The 25346-nt window shown below is 33.3% G+C and overlaps 3 protein-coding genes across 4 annotated transcripts in view; 1 reads left to right on the forward strand and 2 right to left on the reverse strand.

The window, feature by feature from the left end:
- The window catches only part of LOC115881391 (homeobox protein LOX10-like), a 33700-nt gene extending 15962 nt beyond the window's left edge, over positions 1–17738 (forward strand). The window contains exons 2-3 of one of the 2 annotated variants that reach the window (XM_030898849.1): positions 17030–17265; positions 17323–17738. In XM_030898849.1, the coding sequence (XP_030754709.1) occupies positions 17030–17265; positions 17323–17427 (341 nt within the window). In that variant the 3' untranslated portion in view covers positions 17428–17738. The remainder of the gene's footprint in view (positions 1–17029; positions 17266–17322) is intronic. The other variant, XM_030898850.1, reaches the window with a different exon arrangement.
- LOC115881392 (elongin-B) lies at positions 17448–22514 on the reverse strand. The gene is made up of 5 exons (XM_030898851.1): positions 22426–22514; positions 21437–21906; positions 21252–21345; positions 21053–21197; positions 17448–18098 (listed from the first exon to the last, which is right to left on the reverse strand). The coding sequence occupies exons 2-5, from the start codon at positions 21437–21439 to the stop codon at positions 17987–17989; spliced, it is 354 nt and encodes a 117-aa protein (XP_030754711.1). The 5' UTR covers positions 21440–21906; positions 22426–22514; the 3' UTR covers positions 17448–17986.
- A 1623-nt stretch (positions 22515–24137) lies between these two features.
- LOC115881405 (mitochondrial import inner membrane translocase subunit Tim29) lies at positions 24138–24922 on the reverse strand. Its single transcript, XM_030898865.1, has 2 exons — positions 24547–24922; positions 24138–24478 (listed from the first exon to the last, which is right to left on the reverse strand). The coding sequence occupies exons 1-2, from the start codon at positions 24807–24809 to the stop codon at positions 24163–24165; spliced, it is 579 nt and encodes a 192-aa protein (XP_030754725.1). The 5' UTR covers positions 24810–24922; the 3' UTR covers positions 24138–24162.
- Between the last annotated feature and the right edge of the window lie 424 nt (positions 24923–25346).

A 25346-nucleotide genomic window follows, 5' to 3' on the forward strand; every position in this document is an offset into this window, starting at 1 on the left:
CAGTGGCGCAGTCTGTTACTCTACGAAAAGAATATTTTAAAAGATATGAACTAAAGTTATGTTTTCTTAAGTGTGACACCCTGTATATTTATAAATTATATGATCTAGCTTGCTATAAGCTTCTCAAAAATTTAATATATTTTTGAATATATATTATATCACTCTATGTTTATTTTCACTATTTACTGCTATATTTAAAAGTTTTAAATATAGTTTTAAGTTTAGTATTTTAAGTTTATTAAAAGATCATATTTATTAGTAGGCCATGATTGATAATAAAAGAAACTAAAGAATTATTAAAAGTATATACTGCTATCTGTCTCTTGTTTTATTTTGGGAGTCACTAATAAAATCTTTATATATTGTTACGTTTTTCGTCGGTTCCGTGTGGATAGAAAGTCACAATTTATTTAAACACTATTTATTTAACACTAATTAACAAAAACAATAACGATAAAAGACTTATAGAACTATTTACAAACGATTTATAACTAAGAATTTATTTTTTGAATTTTAGCGCGTCAGCTGCACTGGTATATTTATAACTGCCCTCTCTAGGCCACTGCCGCCGGCTTTTATACCTACCGCAAAAGAAATCTAGAATAGTCCATAGATCGTTAGGCGCATAGAGAAGGTTTTCGAATGTTCTCGTATCTACTAGTCCATTCTAGTGGGTCTCGATTCTTCTCGAACGAATGAATCATTGCGGTGTCTATGCGATGTTAAGGTCATCCGAGGGCGGGCCATATTGTGAGGTTAGGTCGAGTCCACACCGGCTCGCAACACTGCCCCCCCTTCTTAGGCACATGCTCGTCCCGAGATTATACGGTGAATGAAGGTATTTGCAAAGCTGGCCCCTGGTACATTGCGAAGTCTGGTAGAAATAGCAGTCTACAGTTTTCTCTCCCGATCTCAGCTTTGGGTTGTAGCAGCAAACGAGGATCTCGATTCCCGTAAATCTGAACAAGACTTCAATCATGTTCCGGATTGTACGCCAACTCAAACCATCGAGTCCACACGCCAGCTTCGGAATGGCTAATCGTGCAATGTTGTTGTTTAGCAGGGCTTCTCTCAGTTCAATCAGGGTCTTCCATAGATTGAGATAAGTCGGCTTACTCGGGGACCATTCCTTGGTGACCAGGTAGAAGATGTGCCTTGCTTGACCATGTGCATTGTCGGTTAGCCTCAAGACGCTTCCAACCTCTGGATCCTGTCGGCGTAGTTCTCCGACACGCCCAAACTTCTCATTGAACGTCGCAGCGATTCCTCTGGACATCCGCAAATCTCGAGCCACACAATGAGCGAGCGAATAATCAGGAGGCACGGAAAAGAGGTCTCGTTGATCTTCTTTGGTTACACCATAGCGAGCCTTCTCACTGCTGTTGTATCGGGCCATGAAATCGTCAAAGGACATCTCCGAATCAGGGGGATCAAAGCTGCAGGTTCTCACGGTCCCAGCACGATCTTCTATTTCGCCTTGGTAGGGGCTCAAACGGTTGAAATGGACTACCCTCGGTTTTCCTTTTGGCAATTTTCTGATACGGTATACGACGTCATTAATTCTATCCATGACTTCGTATGGCCCTTCCCACGAGGATTGTAGCTTCGGAGATAACCCACGACGTCTCTGCGGGTTATATAGCCACACCAACTTCCCTGGTTGGTATCCTCCATGCTCAGCTTGAATGTCGTAGTGTTCCTTCATTCGGTCACTAGCACTTTGAATATTTAGGCGGACTCTCTGATGAATGTCGTCCATCCTTTGACGTAGTGTGTGGACATAATCTTCTCCGGCGACTTCTTCTCCCGGTCGGCAACCAAATTTCAGATCACAGGGTAGGCGCACTTCCCGTCCCATAACGATGCTGGCTGGAGTTTGCCCTGTAGATTCTTGGACGGATGAACGGTAGGCCAACAGGAACAGGTGAAGAAATTTGTCCCAGTCTCTTTGGTGGTCAGAGACTACTTTGGCCAGATAACGGTTGATAGTTCTGTTCATGCGTTCAACCATCCCATCGGATTGTGGATGTAGAGCAGTCGTCCTGGTCTTGCGGATGTTCAGGACTTCACAGACGCCTTGGAACAGATTGGACTCAAAGTTTCTTCCCTGATCTGAATGAAGCTCCATGGGAACACCAAACCTGCAGATCCATTCTTTAACAAGGGCATCAGCAATCGTGGACGCTTCTTGATTTGGCAACGCGTAGGCCTCGACCCATTTGCTGAAGTAATCCATTACTACCACAATGTATTTGTTGCCATCGTTCGTCTCCGGGAAAGGACCAGCCACGTCGATCGCTATTCGTTCGAAGGGACTACCAACATTGTACTGGCGCATAGGGGCTTTACCACGCTTTTGTGGCCCATTAATGGCTGCGCAAATGTCACATTTCTTACACCAGGCCCTCACATCTTCTTTGCAGTTCACCCAGTAGAACCGTTCACGCAGCTTGCCAAGTGTCTTGGTAACACCAAGATATCCTCCGCTGGTTCCATTGTGAACTTCCTCCAAGACTTCTGGGACCCTCTTCTTTGGAATGACGATCTGTCTTCTCTCTTCTTGTCCCTCCGGCCTCTCGATCACACGGCGAAGTAGTCCGTTATCTATTACCAAGGAATTCCACTGGGCCCAGTACGACTTCACGTTCGGCGAATATCTGCAAACTTCCCCCCACGTTGGTCTCTGGTCCGCGTTTTTCCAGTTAATCACCAAGCCCAACTCTGGATCGCTGATTTGGTCATTTGCAAGATCTTCGGTTTGCCAAGTATCACCAACCACGGTCGTCCTTAAGACTTTCACTTCTTTCTCTTCTTTGCAACGATTTCCCATCTGTCCGCAATTCCAACAGCGAATCGGTCCCCCCTTCTTGCTCATATACTGATCCAGTACTTTCCGCACAATCCTTTCCACTTTGGAATCGTCGGAACACTCCTCAACAGCCCGTACAAATCCTAGAGACCTAGAGCATTCTTTCGCGGCCTCAAATTCCAGGGCACGTGCTAGGGCATCTCCCAAATGCGTTGGATGAGCTAAAAGAAGTGTTTGCCTTGTCTCGTTGTCACGTAAACCATCAATAAAAGCCTGTACTTTTAAGCGCTCCATAACATTTTCGGGCATAGCAGGGTACGCAAGGCGAACGAGGCGGGCTACGTCGGCTTCAAACTCCTGCAGAGACTCATTTGACTTTTGAATGCGATTTTTTAGCTGGGAATGATAGACATGTTCCAAATGAGCTTGGCCGTACCTCATTTCTAAATGTCGTACCAATTGCTGATAATCTCCCTGTTCCGATGGTGACAGTGTCTGCAGGATATCAGTCGCATCTCCCCGCAGTGCGATAGTCAAAGCGGTAGCTTTTTCAGCGATTGTCCAGCCGTTTGCTCTCGCAGCGGCTTCAAATTGGCAAAAGTAGTTGGCCCAAGCGGTTTTTCCGTCAAACTGCGGAGGTTTCATAACTGATTTTGAGGTATACCTATTTTCGACTAGTTTCGGTCCCTCCGATGTTTCTTGACATTTTGGTGAATTTGACTTCGCTATTTCTTCTCTTAAAATTTCGATTTTTCTATTTACATCTTCCTCAATCTCTGTTATTTTGTCTTGTGTATCTGTTATCTTCTCTTCTAATTCCCTGGAATTTTCTGTTATCTTTTCTTCTAAATTAAGTATTTTATTATTAAAGCTGGCCTGTATGTCTTTAGAATTTTCTGCGATCTTATCTTCTAAAATATTAATTAAATCCTGGAAATTTTCCATAATTTTATCTTTCAAACTGTCTTCTAATTTTTGAGAATTCTCTGTAATTTTATCGTTCAAACTGTCTTGCAATTCCCGGGAATTTTTCGTAATTTTATCTTCTAATTTTTGTAAGGACGAGTCAAGGTCACCTTCCAACTCAAAGCAAAATGTTTCAGGATCCTCACCTTCCTCCACTAAAACGTCTCTCAGTCTGGCTTGCAAAATGCTTTTCTTTCCATCTGTCTCGCACTCTCTCTCTTCCAGTATGCATTTTAATTCCGACACTTTCAGGTCTTTCAATAATTTTTCGGAGACCATCGTCAGTCTTTTTATTTTTCTTGTCTATCACACACGCCACACTTGACACCAATTGTTACGTTTTCGTCGGTTCCGTGTGGATAGAAAGTCACAATTTATTTAAACACTATTTATTTAACACTAATTAACAAAAACAATAACGATAAAAGACTTATAGAACTATTTACAAACGATTTATAACTAAGAATTTATTTTTGAATTTTAGCGCGTCAACTGCACTGGTATATTTATAACTGCCCTCTCTAGGCCACTGCCGCCGGCTTTTATACCTACAGCAAAAGAAATCTAGAATAGTCCATAGATCGTTAGGCGCATAGAGAAGGTTTTCGAATGTTCTCGTATGTACTAGTCCATTCTAGTGGGTCTCGATTCTTCTCGAACGAATGAATCATTGCGGTGTCTATGCGATGTTAAGGTCATCCGAGGGCGGGCCATATTGTGAGGTTAGGTCGAGTCCACACCGGCTCGCAACAATATTAAGGATACTTAACTCTCTACCGCTATTAGTAAATCTTGGAAGCTATCGTACCGGTATTTTGGTTTTCCTTTAGTTAATTTATGTCAAATATACCTACTTTCAGCAAGATGAGGCCCCCCCTCACAACTTTGAGAATATGAGAATTTTGTTAAATTATTATTTCTCAAATCAATGAATTGGAACCAATGAACCCATATGATGGCTTCCTTGATTTCCGAATTTTCCCGTTCTCGATTTCTGATTTTAGGGATTTTTGAAATATGAAATATATCCTTCCAACTACAACAATGTCGAACAGCTGAAAAATGCTAATTATGCAAGCTAATAATGTAAGCTTTTACATATTTGCAAACCAATCCCGTTATAATAAATTCCGTTATAAAAATTAAAAAAAAACAAAAATATATTCAGAGATTCAGTGGTAACAGTTCAAAAGTAAAATATATCAATCTCAAATTAAATTTTAATATGTGTATGGCTTCTTACAGTGCCATACTCTATGTAGAGCGTCGGCTACCTCTCGCATGTACTTGTGATGTGTGTCATCAGTGTTTCACAAGTACACGGGACCTACAGTTTATTGCCGAATCCGAACGGCACTATTTGAGAGGCTGTACAAGGCAAATATACTTAAGGTGGTTTGCCATTACCTTTCTTGAGGTGGCGGCTCGTTGGTCGCTCTATTTAGATAAATAAATAAAGCAACCGTATACCGTACTGGCTGGGGATCGAACCCAGTACTTTCCGCTCCGCAGATTGACACACTAACGCTGGAGCTACTGCCGGCCACTGTATAATACCTACTGTATAACACCTACTTTAGTAAATATCATTTTGATTTTTTTTTTGTTATTAATCACGTAAAAAGTGAAAATAAATATTGAGTGATATATGTTTTTGAGAAGCTCGTAGCAAGACGGATCATATGATTTATAAATATACAGGATGTTTCATTTGAAAAAACCAAGGAGAAAACATAACTTAACTTCGTATTTTCAAAAATATTTTTTTCGTAGAGAAACAGACTACGCCACTGTGTTCTACGTAAAAAGTTCTACAATAATCAGTTTTCCCCTTCTCGATATCATCCACAATAGCGGAGATACGGGGGCTGTCCCAAAGTACAAAGTTTTCGAAAAGACCCTGTAGCTCAGAAACGAAGACAGCTATGAAAATTTTGTTTACAGCATCTTTCGTCTGACAAAAAAGTGGGACAGGTCTTCCTATCTTTCTTTTTACTAATAACTGAGATACCGTATGATTTTAACCAAAATGGGACACCCTGTACACCAAAAAAGGTATTTTGATGCATACTAAGGGCTGGCATAGGTTAGTCTTGGGTCGAGATTTCCGTATGTAAGAAGAGTATAATGCGTTTATAACGTACTGAACAAAGAGAGAACAGTAAACACGTTGCCAAACGTACGGAATAAACCGAAAAACTGTGCACATTGCTAAGAGACGTGGAAGGGGATATAGCAGATTTGTCGCAGTTGACCGGTCGACCCAATCAGAAGTGTCTAGCACCAGCAGGCAACTATTAAGCTTGACCAATCAGGTTGATTAGCGTGGTTATTTGGAATGTGTTAATTCATTGGTTTTTGTCAAAAACTCTAACGTGATTGATCGGGCTTAATAGTTCAATCAGTACCTCTGTCAGTACTTAAAGTTCTAGGGAAAGGTGTACATCATGCGTTCAGCTTCACGATTTAATTACGTCTCGTGATACTTTATTTGTTTATTTATCAACGAGTCGTTGTAATTTTCCCTATAGTTTGAAAATTTTTAAGTGCAAGCTAGAAACACTTGCATTTTTGGTAAAAATAAGTGGAATTGAGTTGGTGTTCGACAGTGGTCGCGCTATTAGAACTCTTTTTTTCTAGTTTTTTCAAAAACTTGCTTAATATTTCTGCTGTATTTTCTTCGTAGATAGTATGTGAAAATCTTTATCAATAAAAAAATTACACGACTTCTGAAAATTGCTATGCTCTAAAAGTAAATGCATGGGTTGTTTACAATTTTGAATGAAAAAAAACAACCTTATCGAGTTTTTCTTATGTAAACATATTGTAAAAGATCCGATCTTCAAAACAAAACAAAAAGGTTTCAATATCTAAAGTGGTTCTTGAGTTATAGCGTGTTATGTGTTAAAAAATTGAGTTTTTAAATTATCGCGATTACTGACGCGTTTTTTTTTTGTTATAAAAAAATGACACCCTAACGATATCCTTATAATTCCATTTCAGATGCTCAGAAACATGTATAATGATTTTATCTAGTTATCGTTTCGAAAAAAAGTCTTTTAAAAATAAGCGGTTTGCGATAGGGCAACGCCGCACAACCGGCAGAAGCACACGGTCGCATTTCTCTCACTCCGACTTAATAAGATCCCTATGCGAATTACTTCCACACATGTAAATACCGACCCAAAAGTAACAGTTGCCAGCACGGTATAATAAAATCAGAGTAATTGTTAAAAAAAAATTTTAGATAATTTTACCACCCTTTATCTGAGAAATTAAGATGTTTAGGACATACATTCATATGAAGTTTTTCTATTAGAATAGGTCCAAGAATCACCCCCCTAAATATTAGCATGTCATTAAGAAACACCCTGTATATCATCGATCATCATTTCAAAGCCAACTGGACACCGTTTTCATCCTATATGGCATAATGACAGTTTTTAATTAATATATTTAATACTGGGTGGTGTAATTATTAAGGTTTGGTTTGGTTTGGTTTAGTTTTGTTAAATAAATTGCCGGACCGGAAAATAAATGTTTTATTCTCTATACTAAACTATACTTAATATCTTATAACTATGTTTATTCAAGTTAAAATCATCTTTCTAATTTAAAATTTTTATATCTAGTGGTTGTAATATAACTAAATTGATATTACTGTACTTTTTCTTTGGAAATTATTTTTATACTTTCATTTTTAATTAAAAAAATCTGTAAAAACCCTAAAATTAATAAATTTTAATCAAACGTTTTTGTGACACCTAATGAGGACTTTGTACATTATGTATCTACAATCTTAATACTATAAAAAGATTTTTGAACTAAATCCCATGACAAAGATTGAGTGCAAAAGATTCTGTTAATCAACTGACATCGGATAACTATTATGTATATTTTTTATCCTTAATTTAAAAAAAAGAAGCTTTGGTTTTTTATACTTTTCTCCATCTTCAAAGAATGTTAGATCAGATAATTTTCTAATTTTCCTGTGATAATAGGATTTGTAATGTATAGTAATAATGTATTTCTTAAAATAAGATGAGCTGAATGATAAAGCATTTAGAAAAACAAAACAAACCATGTAAAAAAAGTATTGTAATGCAAATGAACTCGACTAATTTTATTTTTAATTTGCAAAAATTGCCAAGAAATAAATGTAAATTGGCAGACGTTTTAAAATTTACATAGGTAAACAAATAATTTTATCTAAACGTCTTTTGAAGGTAGATATAATGAAACTGTATGCGTGTATTCAAAGTATAAAGTATATATTTTAATGAATCATACACTAAAAATATCTGAAAATTATTGATAAATTATTACGTAGCTAATGTTTATTAACTTAGCCAATTATTTATCATTCGCATATGTCTCGGCATGCTCTTGTATCCATGAAGTCCTAATGAAAGATGGGGAAATCATCAAAGACAGAGGTTTCATCAAGGAACCTGATAGCACTTAATACAGAAACTAAAGAGGACAGTGTTGAAGAATTTATAAAAGTTCACTTTCTTTCTTTCTATTAATAATAATGAGTTGATAAAGGTGTCATGTCGCATTTTTTTAAAAATTAGTTTAATTCAGTATTTCAACATCCCTTTGACAGATCTATCATCCAATAGAGTCCACAAAACATCCCCCTTTAGAACTTCGTCTGTCATGTTAAGAAATGAAAGTAAATAATAAAGCGCCTCTCGTGTTTGTTCGCACCCTAAAAATTTCAATTAATGCCTGTATATATTTTTAATATATTTTTTAAATTTACATTTTTTAATTGTAAAGTAATATATTACATTTAAATGGAATATATTACATAACAATTATGTCAATTACAGGATTACAAGCTTGTTTTCTAACATTATTTAAATAAAACGAATTATAAAATTTCAATATACAGACCGGACCACCGTAGTAGTAACATAGGCAGAACCGGACGAATTAGCGTATACCCGTCCGCCGGATAAAAAGCAGGCGAAAAATGCGATAAAATAAAAATAGGTAGATATGTGATAAGAATATTACAGAATTTGTATTTATTCGTGTTTTAATAGCCAAAACGAATACATAGATTCTCGCTACAGCTCTCGTGTAAAATTTATTTTTTAAGTAAAATAATGGATGTTTACAAAGTTCGTGAGAAAATTCAAATTGTAAATTGTAAAATGGTATTTCCAAAATAGGTCTTATCGGGATATACAAACAATTTTTCCACACACTTTTGTATACAGGCCAATTCCATCTTTACCTACTATATCAAGAGTTATTAATAATTTTGAAACATATAGGTGCGTGTCCGCACAAAAACACAAAATGCCTGATGTGTTGATTAATGAAGAACAGGAGTTAGCAAGTGTTTGGGGTGGTTTTGTAGGGGAGCAAATGATTGGTCCATTTTTTATAAAGGGTAGTTTAACTGTTACAAAGTATTTGGACTTGTTACAGCAGCAGATTGTCGCTAGAATTCGTGAGTTATTGGGAGAAAGATTCCACAGTGTCTGGTTTCAACAAGATGGTTGCCCTGCCCACAATACCCGTATTGTTCAAGAATATTTGAACAATACTTTTCCCAACCGTTTAATTAGGGAACATGGAACTATTTTGTGGCCCGCTAGATCACCAGATCTTTCTCCCAATGCTTTCTTTTTGTAGGGTTATGTAAAATCCAAAGTGTATGGCCATAATAGGGCTAATAATCTGGATGAGCTTCAAGTAAAAATATGAGAGGCTTTCCAAACTATTAGCCCTAATATGTTAGCCAATGTCATACGGGGAATTTACGACCGCCTAGGCTTCTGTCTAGTATAAGAAGGTGATCTTTTTGAACACTTGTTATAACTTTTTTTATTTAGAGTAATATTTTAGTTTTTTTCGGGTTTAGAGAATTTATTTATTTTTAATTTTGGCTTGTAAACACACTCAAATAATAAATATTTAAGTATTTTTATTTTAAATGTTACCTTAAGTGAAGGTAAACACTTAAAATGAAAATAATAAATACCTACTCGGCACTCCTCGCGTCGTATTCCTAGTGTCACGACCAACCCGTCCAAGCACAACTGCAACTGCGTACTGCCTGACCAGCCGACTAGCCGGCAGTGAATCTCTAGTACGAACACAAATCGGGTAAACGTAAATTCGTCCGGCAACTTGCTATGCTACTAGTAGCCTGGTCTTCTCTGTATGTATGTATATTTTTCGTAGATATGAAAAAAGTAAAATATAAAATAGACAAACGCTTACTTACATTTTAATAAAACTACCACTTTTAGTTTTGCAATCCAAACGCTATATTTCTATTTCACAAATAAAAATATCCGACAACACTAAAATCACTGAAACTCCCTCGGCTGACAACGAAAACTAAAAAATATAAACGGCACTTTTTGTTTTGGACCTGCATATCAATATTACGCGGTACCATTATGTTTTTGTTTTTGAAATAATATAAAATATATAATTATAACTTGTAAATTTTAATATTTTAACATGATTTTAACTATTTCTGACAATAACTAACTTTTTGTTATCAAGATGACATTTCAGACGGCAACTGACATACATTATATGTCATAATATTTGAATTTTAAATATGTATGTAATATAATTTAAATTAATATAATGCAACTTTATACTAAGAAAACATTTATACATCCACAAAATACAACAAAGTCTAATAATATAGTTTGAAAACAATGAATATGGAATTAAAATTAAAAAAGTTAAGCGCGACATCTTGTGTCAAAATTAGATGATTAAATTTTCGCAATTTTTTCACCATTTAATGAGCGGTGGCGCCTCTAGTGTTTGTTCGGGCTGTTGGTCTTTTACTCGCGCTTATGGCCATTAAATAAAAAGTTCTAAAGGGGGATGTTTTGTGATAGAGTCTAAATATCAAATATAAATCCCATAAAGAATATCATAGATGATAAAGGTGTCATGGCAATGGTGTCACAGACACCATCAATTATTTTTAGACGTGTTGTCGATTTACTCGAAACTTTAAAAAAGCGACATGACACCTTTACCCACTCATCTCTTCAATTCTCAGTGCCTCTGTCAGACAAACCAACCTAGACCCAAGGCTGGCCAGGAAAAGGACTTTAGAATGGAAAATTACCACAAAAGTCACAAGACCCAGTGGGAGGCAATAAATAAATTTTAGTTTTAAGCTTGTCGCTCACTTGTCAGAAACGAAACAAACCAAAGCGAAAAGAAATTTCCGGTCGTACGTACGTCTTATGAGGATGAGCAATCCTATTAGTTTACCGTTCTTGGTAGCGACCGATGAATCACTCCCAAACATTCGTGGCGTTTACTATAGTCCCGATTCTAGTAATTATTTTTACAAACTAACAAAGGCTGTATTCTGTTGCTTACCTTGGTTATGGTTTTATGTTCCGTTTCAATCGGTTTCCTGAAAATTTTATTACAACGCAACACGGTTCGTGAAAAATAACTTATTACACTAAACGTTACACTAAATCCATAATCTACAAGACCAGGTTCTTTGCAAGAATTGCAGCAGAGGATAACTGAAGCATGTCGAAATATTCCGAGAGAGACTTTCCAAAAAGTGAAAGAATTTGAAAATCGTTTGTATTTTTGTATGGAACAAAACGGCTGAAATTTAGAGCAATTGTTAAAATAAATAATCATTTTAAATTTCTTCCAAATTGTCACACCTACATTTCATATCACTATATACTTACCAGTAATTAATTTGAAGCTTGTATGACCATCGTTTAGCAATTTCAATTAGCTTTCCAAAGAAAAGTGTCACAAGTGGGGTATTGCCTTGGTATTGCTAGGCTATCTTGAGATTAAAAGTGAGGGGGTGGCACTTAGGGTTATTGGGTCGGGATGGTTTGAAAAATACTTCATTTGCCTCATTTAGCTGGGTCCCAATTTGTAACTTATGCTGAAAAAATCACTTTTTTCATTAATGTCCACCTAATTTTTCGTGTAATGGGTAGTTTTTCAATTTCACCCTAAAAACTTTATGATCATCGTTTAGCATTTTTATGGGCTTTCCAAAAAGGTGCCACAAGTGGGTTGTTTAAGATTTTCAAGTGAGTAGGGTGCCGCCTAAGGGGTATGTCGGGGTGGTTCAAAAAATACGTCATATGTATTCCCCCTCGATATTATAGAAACGGTATTTTTTATTTTTTTGATATCTTTTTTGGTTTAAAAATTATAGCGATTGTAAAAGTTTTCAGTGGCCCACCCTGTATTTATCCAATTTGATATTAATACTAAAAATTATATTTTTAACTCAGATACCAATATCATTAAATAATAATACTATTCCTGTTAGGGCCCAAGATCACCTAACCATAATGTGTAATAAAAATAACAAATTTATCAAATTTAGAACAACTATCTGACACATTTATTGCCTTTGGCAAACGCTTAATACTGCGTTACAAAACCTCTTTGATCGATGACTATTTCAGATACTCGCAGCTACCTTATTAACAAGTAATTTGGGCTAATAATCAAACAATAAAGGATTAGTTGTAGGGCCCGCGTAAAACGAATTGCTAAATATAATTGAGTATTGTTTTTAATTGTTGTTTTTAATACGTATGTTTTTTTGATATCACGTTTTATATATTCAGAGTGTACCGTAAAATTCCATTTGCTATCAAACTTAAATTTCATTAAAAATATTAAATATTTCTTAACACGATTAAGCTTTAGACACATTGCATTATCTATAAATTATATGTTTTCCAAAATAATAATAACAGAAGATAAAATATTAATAAAAAAAACATTGTTTCGAATAAAAAATTGTGTGTGCACTACGTGCGTATTTTTGAACTGAAACTTCTGTCCGTCTGTCTGTCTGTTTGAGCGTCTGTCTGTCCGTCTGCCCACCCTAATGAAGATGTAATAATAATAAGTTTGTTTTAATAATAAGTTTGGTTGATACATTTCTTCTACGCCGTTTTGCCGGATCTTCTTGCTGAGCATCTAGGATCTAGGGTTGGAACTTTATTTTTCACAATAATTAATTACTCACTTTACTATAAATGTAGTAGATTATATTTAGCTTAGATATATCATCTTGATTTCAGTAGTATACATACATGAAAGTTTTCGATAAAGTTTATTTTTTTCTACACACATTTTTCTATAAACGTAAAAACCGGCAGCACTGTCTCCCGCTTTTCATTTTGTCTCTCTGTCTTTCCACCGATCATTTATATTTATCTGTCGCATGCATTAAAATACAAACCACGCAGACCAGACCTAGTATAATATACAGGGTGGTCCGAACTGTATTCCGAAAACTTCGGCAACATATTCTGCAGATAAAAATAAGTAAAAAAGTTCTTATATTGTATGTCCAAAAATGCTTAGTTTCGGAGATACAGAGTGTAGAAGTTTCATTTTTATTTCGATTTCTTCCAAATAATTTCCGAAGTAACGTCAATATTGCGATGAAAATTGGTGTCTGGGAGTTTTTTGGCATGAGAAATTTTATTTAGATATCAATATGGATCCTACTAGTAGAGGGCGCCACCTATGTATTTTTTAACTGGTTTAAAGAGTAATAACTTTTCGTCCGTACCTGTATAAAACTAGCTAGTTAAAAAATATACATTTACGATGTTTTTTACGTAAAAAAGGTCTCTTGGTAAAAATCGCTACGAGTAATGGTTCTCGAGATATTTGGAATCGAAATTACCAATACTTGTCATCATTGACATAAATTAAACATGTTGACTAATTAGTTATTAGACTAAAATCATAAATTTGCAATGTTTTTGTGTCAAAAGTTCAACAGAAACTGTTTTATCATCATTTCTTCGAAGAAAAGTTTATGATTAGTTTAAAAAAATAAAAAGTTCCCAATTTTCTCATGTCAGTCAAATAACTATCTACTCAACATGTTTATTTTTAGTCAATAATGACAGGTATTGACTATTTCCATTGTAAATATCTTGAGAACGGTTGCTCGTAGCGATTTTTATCAAACGACATTTTTTACGTAGAAAATCACGGAAATGTATATTTTTTCACTCAGTAGTTTTATACAGGTACGGACAAAAAGTTATTACTTAAGTTAATACATGTAGGTGGCGCCCCCTACAAATAGGAGTCATTTTGACATTAAAATCAAATTTCTCATGTCAAAAAACTCCCAGACACCAATTTTCATCCAAATATTGACGTTACTTCAGAAATTATTTGGATAAAATCGAAATAAGAATGAAACTTCTACACCGGACATACATTTATATGAACTTTTTTAGTTATTTTTATCAGTAAAATATGCTCAAGAAGTTTTTGGAATACAGTTCGGACCACCCTGTATACAGGGTGAGTCTTAAATAAATGCAAATATTCAGGGCTGGTAGATCTCGATAAAAGAAACATATTTCCTCTTTACCGTTTTTCAAGTAAATCCAAAATAACCGAGTTATTTTACTTCCCTATTTTCTATATATTGAAAATTCCCCCGAAAATTATTTTTTGCTAAAATTTTCAGAACCACTGGATCTTTTCTTGTAAATTTAATCTACTATACAGGGTGGTGACAATTTCGATGCTCAACATCGGCATCTCAGAAACTACGAGAGATACGAAGTCGGTTAAATGGGACAAAAGTTGCGCAATTAGAAGTTTGACACTCACCTATGAAGAAAACCCCGGTATCTTATGATTAGTTTCGGATTTATGTAAAAAAATGAAAATAATACGTTTATTTTAAATGACAATATTATCTTCAAAACTATTGTATCTATTGCAACGTAAGTTGGTAGTTTTATATTTTTAATCTCGGCCAGCTAAATGCCGTTTTCAGAAAATTTCTAAGCCGTCTAGATTTCGCACAACAACAGCTAAGTTTTTGTTTTCTTATAGCTGCCATTTTGAATTTTTATACTATTAAAAAGTCTATACGGTGGCATCTACTTTTTTTTCATTATTATGTAAATTCACTAAAAAATAGATTTTTTAAAAATACGCCTAGGTCAAGATCAAGTCTGCCTTGGAAATCCAATTGACACTTTATATGTCAGCAAGTTATTTTTTGTTTATTCTATTAAGTCTTGAGGCACAAAAATTAGTAGAGTTCAATACAGGTCAATACAAGAAATTGTATTAAAATGACTCTGTCTGATATTTGAACTTTGTTCGAAGGATGTCAGTATATCACCAAATCAGATTATTTGTGGTCTGGTTTCTCTAATTAAATGAAGATTTTCTTTTGCATAATTTTTTTTTTCTTTTAAATGTAGGTACCAGAATTTGTAAATAAAAAAATGGCGTAAACCATTTGCAAAATTGTAATCTTCTCTTATTGTGATAACCAGCATGTAAAAAAATGTAAATTTGGTACACACTTAAATGTTGATATTTATGTTTTTTGATAATTTTCCCTACATAAAAGAATCGCTTATACAACATTCGCGACTTATTTTACGGCTAGAAGTTTCCGGACTTATTTCAATCTGAGCTGGCATATTAATATCATTAAGCCTTTTAAAATATTGCCCTCTTGTTTTTTAAAGCTACCAGCAACCTGCTAAATTTCTAGAAATCCTTGCGAAAATAGTACGATGAGACTGTGTCCTTTCAGGACACAATGTTCTATAAATTGCGCATTCTTCTTCTTCTTAGTGTGCCGTATTCATTTAATGAATGTTGGCGACAATTCTGGCAAATTCGTCTCGATCTTGGGCGACTCTAAAGAGTGAATGGGCATCGAGACCAGTCCAGTCTCTGATGTTCTTAAGCCAAGAATACTTCTTTCTTCCGATGCCACGTTTTCCTTCAATCTTCCCCTCCATAATCAGTTTTAGGAATTGATATTTGGTGTTTCTAAATATGTGGCCCAAGTAAGCTGTTTTCCGTTTTTTAACTATTTGAAGCAACATTCTTTCCGTTCCCATACGTCGCAGAACTTCGTCATTTCTCACGCGATCAGTCCAAGGAATCCTGAGCAATCTTCGAAATATCCACATCTCAAAGGCCTCTAGTCGGTTCATAGTTTTGCCTTGAGGGTCCAGGTCTCCACGCCATATAGTAGTACTGAGTATACGTAGCCTTTACAAAACGGTAACGTAGGCGTAGACTCAGGCTTTGGTTACTCAACAGAGTTCTCATGTTCGTGAATATTGCTCGGGCTTGTTCGATCCTGCTTCGAATCTCCGTGTCTGGATCTAGGTCTTCGGTAATCCAGCTGCCGAGGTACTTAAACTTCGGGACCTGTTGAATCTGTTGGCCGTTCACCGAGATGTTTAGACGGTCGATCGGGGTTCTGCCAACCATCATAGTCTTCGTCTTATCGATGTTGATTTTTAAACCGAGTCGCTCGCCTTCCGCGGATACTCTATCGATAAGTCTAAATTACTCTCTCTAAATTGCGCATGCTATATCGGAATTTCTATTCTTAACTGTTAATACACTTAATATTTGTGTCCAGATTTGACACTTAATAGTGTAAACAAAAATTAACTTGCTGTCATAAAAAGTGTCAATGGAATTTCCAAGGCAGACTTGATCTTTTGAGCGAATTTTGAAAAAATTTATTTTTTAGTAAATTTACATAATAATGAATAAAAATTAGATACCACCGTACAGATAATTTTTTGCTCTATCTAATAGTATAAAAATTCAAAATGGCGGCCATAAGAAAACAAAAACTTGACTGTTGTTGTGCGAAATCTAGAAGGCTTAGATATTTTCTGAAAACGACATTTTTAATTGGCCGAAGTCAAAAATATAAAACTACCAACTTACGTTGCAATATATACAATACTTCTGGAGATATTGTCATTTAACATAAACGTATTATTTTAATTTTTTTGACATAAATCCGAAACTAATCAAGATACCGGGGTTTTCTTCCTAGGTGTTTGTCAAACTTCTAATTACGCAACTTTTGTCCCATTTAACCGAATTCCTATCTCTCGTATAGTTTCTGAGATGCCAATGTTGAGCATGGAAATTGTTACCACCCTATATACCTATATATCATATGTCACCATATTATCAAGAAATTATGTTTTTTAACTAAAAGTTTTCCAAAAAAATCCAATTTTCAAAGTTTCACGAAAAAAACTCATAATCGTGTTTCTGGTGCCGAAATGCCGAAATATACTACCTGTAAAAATATTTGCATATTTAAGTCTCATCCTGTATAATTTTTATAAATATACATAATATTAAAATGCATATAGAATGAATGTGTACTTATTACAAACCAATACATATGATAGATTTTTCTTCTACTTTTAGGTAATTATTACACCCCAACATTTATCTACCCAGAAAAGATGTATTCTCAAACTAACTATAACCACATGTTACCATTTGGACTCACATTGTGCTCTCATTTGTCCAAACGAAGAAACCAAGTAAGATTTTCACCTAGTCAAACAAAAGCTTTAGAAAGCAAATTCTCTTGGCAAAAATATCTTAGTCCAGAAGACAGAAAGGTATTGGCTCATTCATTAAAACTATCAGATAGACAGGTGAACACCATTTAACTAATGATCACCAAAAATAATTAATAACTACTTGATTTTCAGGTAAAAACGTGGTTCCAGAACAGACGAGCGAAATGGAGAAGGAACGTGAGTTGTTCTTCATCCAGTAGCGACACAAACCGAGATATAACCAGTTCAGCAACTTAACCGGAATAAAAATAATAGACTAAGAAAAAATCATTTATTTTTGGATGTCATAATTTGAAAAACAAGCCTTTTTAAATAAAAATGTATATACTATAGAAAATGAATTTTTCTATATAATACAAACAAGGATCTGGTTTAAATAAGTTAAACAAAACAAATAAAAAGATATCCTAAGAAGTTTCATAGCTTAGATAAACTAATTTACAAAAGCTTACAATATACAACTATTTAGATTAATCAAGGTGTGCAAAAACATACCATAATATGAGAGTTAATTTTTCTAAAATAGAAAAACTATCACAATATTTTAGTTTACAAAATATTCCGTGAAATACAGTCAAAATTTAGGCATATTACATACAAAAAATATAAAATCCCAGATATTTTACCAAAAATATATTCATAATGCACTAAAAATATTGTTTTATTTTCATTAAACATTTAAAACAGTTTTATTATGTTTAAATATAAGTTTTTAATATGTATTTTTCAAAAAATAAAGAACACAGTATTAGTAATAAATAATATCTGTAATCGAATAATCATTAAATACTTTTGTCTAGTTTGTTTGCTCTTGTCCATTGCTTTCCTGGGATTTCATTACATCAGGTAGATCAGGAGGTGCGGAATATGGTACTAAGTCGAGAGATTCAAAAACACCATTATCATCTCTGAAATATACAACATTATTAAAATTTCAATCATTTAATACACTCACCGGTATGAAAAACAGGTAGCTTAACCTTAAGTACTCGCGTGGCGCCGCGTCAATTTTAAACTTAAATATATTTTAATACTTTATCTATACTCCAATGGGCCTTTGTGTATTCCTGGAGGCGATATTTTAAAAAATAGACGTGAAAAATCAATATAATATTAATTTGTTTCAGGTTTATATATAAACAATGCATCCTCTGGTGGCCTCTACGGTCTGAGCTAATATGCCCCAGGTCAAAAAATAGACACTTTTAGACACTAAAAACAAATATGTTTTAATTGTAAAATATACAGGGTTGTTCATCACATACGACACGGAGTATTGTGGCTAAATGATTGGATTTTTACAAATTGTAAGTTTTGGGTTCGTTGAAGGTCTATCACAGCTACAATTTAAAAATAATTTTACAAGATACAGAGTGTCCCAAATAAGTAAAAATTATCATAGTTTTATTTTATTAAAGGGAACACCTGTATATTATTCCATTTTTAAATTCTATGTGTGAAGTAAAGGTAAATTTGATTAAGGTTTATCACACTTAACCCTTACCGTTTTTTAATTTTTTTTGTGAAATTGCAGTAAAAATTTTTTAAGGCTTCATTTCTCCAAGGGTATCAAAGTTTTTAATACTAAATATTTACTAAAGATTATTTATTGATCAAATATTGTGTTGCAATAATAAAAATTCTACTACCTTATACAGAGTGTCCAAAAATTGATATTAAATAATTACTAGCTTTAAACGACAATAACTTGTTTAATTTAAATAGGACACCCTGTATATTTTACGCGAATGAGATGCACAATATAATTGTCTATCAAATTGTATTACACCATTTCTTACCTATCTCTTCAAGTTTTCGTAGAAAATGCATTTACCATAGAAAATGCATACCCATGGCATATTGACATTTTAGATTTTTTAAAGCAAAATAATATTTACAAAATGTACAGGTGGTAAAAATAATAATATTGTAAGCCCATTTGTTTACAAAAAGAAAAGTATTCAAATCTTTGTAAAAGAGTATACCATTTAAATATAGCATTATTATTTCCGCCCAAAAATTATTTAATTACGTATCTAATTGTTTTAGTTAATAAATAATAAATTATTATTAATAAATTATCTAAATAAATGTGAATTTGACTGAGAAATCAATATAAAAGTCTCTTGTTTAAATAAGCATTCGTCAAAAAATTAAATAAAATTTATAAGGTATTACTTTTTACCACACTGTCTAATACACATACAAAATTCAGTTTTTTAGTATATGGAGCAATTATTGTTAATCAACGTAAACAGTCAATTAATGTAATTTGCCTCTAACAAATAATATTAAAACAGTTTTTTTTTATTTTTTAATGAAATAAGCAAACTATATGGACACTATTAGTATCTGTACTGTTTGAAAATTTGTTACATCTTTAAAAACAATCTAAAATGTCAATATTCCATGGATATAGTGATAAATGAGTTCTAAATTATAAGAAAATGCATTTGCTACGAAAAATTGAAGAGATAGGTGAAAAATGGTATAATACAATTTGATAGACAATTAAATTGTGCATCTCATTCTCGCAAAATATACAGGGTGTTCTATTTAAATTAAACAAGTTATTGCCGTTTAAAGCGAGTAATTATTTAATATAAATTTTTAGACACTCTGTATAATGTAGAATTTTGTTTCTTATGGGAACACAATATCTGATCAATAAATAAACTTCAGTAAATATTTAGTATTAAAATCTTTGATACCCTTGGAAGCCTTAAGATTTTTACTACAATTAGACAAAATTAAATATATTTCAAAAAGGGTAAGGTTTAAGTGTGATAAACCTTAATAAAATTTACCTTTATTTCAATTGCAGAATCTAAAAATAGAATAATATACAGGGTGTTCCATTTAAAAAAAATACAACTATAATATTTTTTACTTATTAGGGACACTCTGTATCTTGTAAAAATATTTTTAAATTGTAGCTCTAATAGTCCTTCAACTAACGCAAAACTTACAATTTGTATAAATCTAATTGTTTAGCTACAATACTCCGTGTCGTATGTGGTGAACAACCCTGTATATGTTCAGACCATTCCAAAAAGGTGTCTAATGAACGTTTTCAAAATGATTAATTTTGTTCTCGTGGCATTAGGTTTAAATTTTGCGATTAGACATTTAGAAATAAAACTTCATATAAACCATATGTAAGCAACTTTTTTTTTAAATGCCTAAATATTTCTATATAATCTATTTTAGTATATAAAAATGCACAATTCAAATGAATTCTACTCATTTTTTACACTGGCGCCTCTCAAGCGCCACGCGAGTACTTACGTCCGTAAAACATACGCGAGTACTTAAGGGTTAAAATTTTGATGTATGTTAAAGTTTAATATATGTTGTTATAGTGGACCGATTTTGATGATTTTTAAGCAATATGTAGCTAACTTATTTGACTTTTTTTTAACAAAAATGTTAGGCTACCACCTAGGCCTGTAATAGTCTAGAAACTATACTAGCAAACTAGGATACAAAAAGAGGTACATAGATTGAAGCTTGTAACCTCTAAGATAAATTTGTATTGAGTGCACTCAATACAAAGAGTGCACTCAATACAAAGTGAGTCACACTCAATACTTGAGTTAGTCAATTTGGTGTAGAATTGTCTTTTATATAAATAATTTATCTTTACTTGTATTAAATCATATTAATTTCAGGTAAATATTATTACATATCCCATAATACTTGACCCAGTTTTATAGTTACAAAGTTAACAACTAATAAATAAATAGTTACAATTTCTTAGGTCCTATTTAACAGTCAAATCAAAAACAAACATTAATGTCTTGCAACATTATTCTCTTTAAGTAGAAACTGTCGTATTGGTATATTAGCATTGTTTCTTTACCTTATTGCTAGTCCAACTGTAGCAGGACTTTGGGCTTTGGCAGTATTTGAGTTTAATCCATAATCTTGGAGCATGTGGCCATCTTCCATAACAGTATTATCTTTATTAAAGAGTTGCTGGTTTGCAGGAGGAATCTTAAGAATACCTAACGCATAAAAAATATTAGGTGATGGTAATAATACAAAGAAACTTCCATTACCCTCAATAATTTTCTTTAGTTCTAAAACTGTAGTGGTATCTTTTGCATCAGTAAAGATTGTTAACTTTTTTCTTCTTATCATTAAAAAAACGTCCTAAAATTTATTAAAATTGGTACCAATTATTAGGTTATATACTAACAATCGAAGACACTAAAAATATCGGATAAATATAATTACATATTACCATGTTATATCGTTGTTTGTTATAAGTCCGATTAACCGAAAAATAATTATTTTACTTTAAAATTCATTAATTTTTGTAAACAGTTTACCACCTGGCACTTTTGATAGTAATGACGTTGTGAATGACGTGAATAGAGGTGGGTTGTGAAATCGCAGTCCGCTACTTTGTCACAGCTCCACCAACGTCGCAGTATGTGACTGCTCCAGTTCCAAGAAAATCGCAGTGACATTTCGGAGCAGTTTACAAGTTTAGGACATCTGCGCTCGTGAGTAGCAATAGGAGCAATAGCAGACAATAGTGTAAATTCTGAAAATGCTCCTAGCCCCGTCGCCCGGTCAGACTGTTCCAGTCACAGTCGTCGCAGGTCGCAGTCGACTGGAGCATAGTATATTGAGTATATTCTGTGTACTGGAGCTGTTGGGAGTTTGGGAACGGGAAACGTAGCAGCGTTCGCTTTTTCTTTCATGAATCTAAATAAGATATTTATGTATTATATATTAATCACAAACAGATGTTTTTGACAAAGGTAATTTTTAACTTGTTAGTATGTTTATTTGTTAGTTAATTTTGTATCTGTGTTTTGTTGTATATCCTAAATCTTTTATTTGATCTTATACATTCATATAAGTTTTATTATTTATATCTATTTTTAAGGTCTGATGATGGCTAAATAGCCGAAACCGGTCACTAATAAAGATTTTTTTGACAGTTTCGACTTTGAATTGAATATAACATTAAGTTTTTACCATGGGCCACCACTCTGTGAAAATGAACAGACTCTTTAAGATATTTATAGCAAAGTGCTTGGTACTTAGAAACACTCAAATTCTTCTGAATAGACTAAAAAAATATAGCAACATCTATCAAACTAAGACATCAGTATAGTACCGTACAGCCGCGATTTTAAGAGCTCTAGGGGCCCGTAGTTCGGAAAAGTTCGAATCTTGTTCGCAAGGGCCCGGGAGGCTTGGGGCCCGTCGGTGACTTACCCCGATTGCACAGACGTTAAAATCGCCACTACTGATCGAAATAAAAAACGGCGTCCAGTTGGCTTGGAAATGACAATCGATAACATTCCCCATAAATTTTACATATAAAATGCCAGCAATCTTCATTTCATAGCTATCGCTGACGCCGTTTTTTCGATCATACGATATAAATAAATAAAAACTAGACGATGATGTTGCCTATCATAATCACACCTATAGTCCTGTACTTTTTTAGTAATGCAACGAACGGTGCCGAACACCGAGTGCGATTTTTCGGAGCAATTAACCTATAAAACTACATTTTTAATTTATAGGTTAATTGCTCCGAAAAATCGCTGCTACTTGTCACAGTGCTTTTATTGGAGCAGTCGCAGAGCGTAGCAGCTCCACAAAAATCGCAGACTGGCCCACCTCTAGACGTGAATGACGTTAAAATAGGAATGAGAACCATTGTGTCAAAAGCACTACTCTGGAACCTAAATATCGATATTGGTTTAATTTGTTTTGCCTAAATAAACTGGTGAACCCAAATTAAATTTTTTACTAGTATTTGGTATACCTAGTGGCATTTTTTTGGTGAATAAAAAAAACATAAGAAGCAAATAATATTTTTTAAAATTATCGATACAATCATAATCATATATAAATGTGATCTAGGGTTGTATACGTAAAAATAATATGTACTAAAACTATTCCTTACAGGTTTGAATAATTTGATAAAAAACGTCCAATCTGCTGAATTTCTGTAAATTAATATTTGTCAATATATTATATTATCCTTATATTATGTATAAAAAAGTTGTTTAGTAAAAAAATGGATGTCGTTAGAAATAAATGGAAATCAGTATATGATTTATAAGATTTTTTGTCCGAAATTTTTTTTACTCCACGTAATTTTTTATTGACAACTGAACTGAGACAACTGACAAATAATTGTCAAAATAATAGTGTTTATAAATTGTTTATTGTTTATAAATCTCCCAAATATGTAATCTTGGAATAAAACAGGGGATATAAAATACAAAAAGGGTTTTTACCTAAATACAAATGGTTTTAAATAGTTTAATAGGTTTTTAATTGTTTAAATAAGAATATTTATTATTGTATTTTTAAAGAGGACAATATTTTTTTAATGTTTAAATGTGAAATATACAATGGCAGATACGGACTGCGCTAGTGAGTCTGCGAGTTCTGTTGGTGATGAAGAACGGGTACGAAGGCTATTTCAAGCTTGCGATGCTAATGGAGATGGCTTTATTGATAGGTAATCTAAACCATTTAGTAAAATCTTTTAATTGACAGTTATAATACATATTCAGCCAGGATTTACTTGCGGTCTGTCGAGAACTGTCGTTAGAAGATTCGTTAGATGAGTTAATGCAACAACTGGGTGCTGATTCTCAGGGAAGAATATCATACGAACAGTTTTTAAATAGGAGGCTTGCTTTACGACCTGAAATAGATGCTTTAAAGGTGTCCAGTAAAGATAATGTTAGTGACCACAGCCAAGGTTTGATTGATAACAATTCCTAGCTGTGTATATTTGGCTATAATTATTAATTTTAGGTAAGTTAGATAGCTGGGAATGGGATTCTGGTGCCAGAGATATGAGTCCAGTTCCAAAAAATATTGGGAAGAAATTTACATCAGATAAATTTATGGATGAAGACTGTTTCAAGGTAAGTGCATAGACATTAAAAATACATTTGTTACTCTATATATAAGTATATTACTTTTTTAATAATTTATATCATAGTCAAGCATTTTTCTGGATGTTATCCACCATACATTTAAAAATCCTATATCAAGCATTCTCTTTCTAATTTCCCAAAATGGGACTTGAAGATAAGAACAAGTATTTTCATATAAATTACAATCTTCACTAAATTTGTCCACCCAGATTATCGATAAAACACCTAAATTTATGTAACGAATAAGGTTGTGATTAAAGCTTCTCTCAATATATTTTAAATGATTTAAGGCTTGAGGGTTAGCTAGTGTAGTAGGAACTAACCCTAAATCATTTGCAGATTGAATATATTTTGCTCTAAAACTAAAAGAAAAAGAATATTGCAAACTATTATCTTTAAATATACCTGTTTTTAATATTATATTAAGTACCTTTGCATATCGGGGTTTAAAGATGCACAAAGTCCTAGCAAACTTGCACCTGTAAAATATAAACCAGATCGCAATGGTTTTGTTTTTATATCTTGTTTTAATGATCTTCCAACATCTTTATAATCTTTTGCCACTAGTTTCCAATAAGCCACCCATTTTTCTACTATGGTACCTTTTATTTTCTCATTAAACTTAAGATTTGTGGATTTTATATTGACTAGTGTTCGAGATATTAGTGACAGTGACTGATTATATTGGACCATTTCAAATGAGGTAAGTAAGAAGATATATTTTATTACTTTTATAAAATTATTTCAGCATTTTAAAATATTCTGTCAAACATTTTTACCTAACCTCACATTCTTGATTCTTGAGTTTTTATGGTTGCCTAACCAAGTAACAATTGAATTCTTAATTTTATTTATCTATTTTTTTTTGGTTGAGGTACATATTATATCTATTATCTATTTATTAATATTTTATCTGAATTTAGTAGTTAAAATACAGCTTTTAGCAAGAAATATATGAATGTGGTTTTAGAAATGAAGTTATTAAAGTTTCATTAGTATTAAATTAGAGAATATTAAATAATATTGTATAAAATGGCGATGGTGCATTTTGACCTGATTTCGCGCGCTACACATTTTAATTTTCATTAATATACTCTATAAGATTAGTTCTGGGCAAGGTCTTTAGTTATTAATAAATAAGTCTACGCAGTTTGTGGTAGTAATAGAGGAAGTCTTAATATTACTATACTGATTAAAATATTGTATTTCTGATTCAAATAATGATATAGG

Source organism: Sitophilus oryzae, unplaced genomic scaffold (assembly GCF_002938485.1).
Source record: "Sitophilus oryzae breed Bouriz unplaced genomic scaffold, Soryzae_2.0 scaffold_1718_pilon_pilon, whole genome shotgun sequence".
Classification (NCBI taxonomy): domain Eukaryota; kingdom Metazoa; phylum Arthropoda; class Insecta; order Coleoptera; family Curculionidae; genus Sitophilus; species Sitophilus oryzae.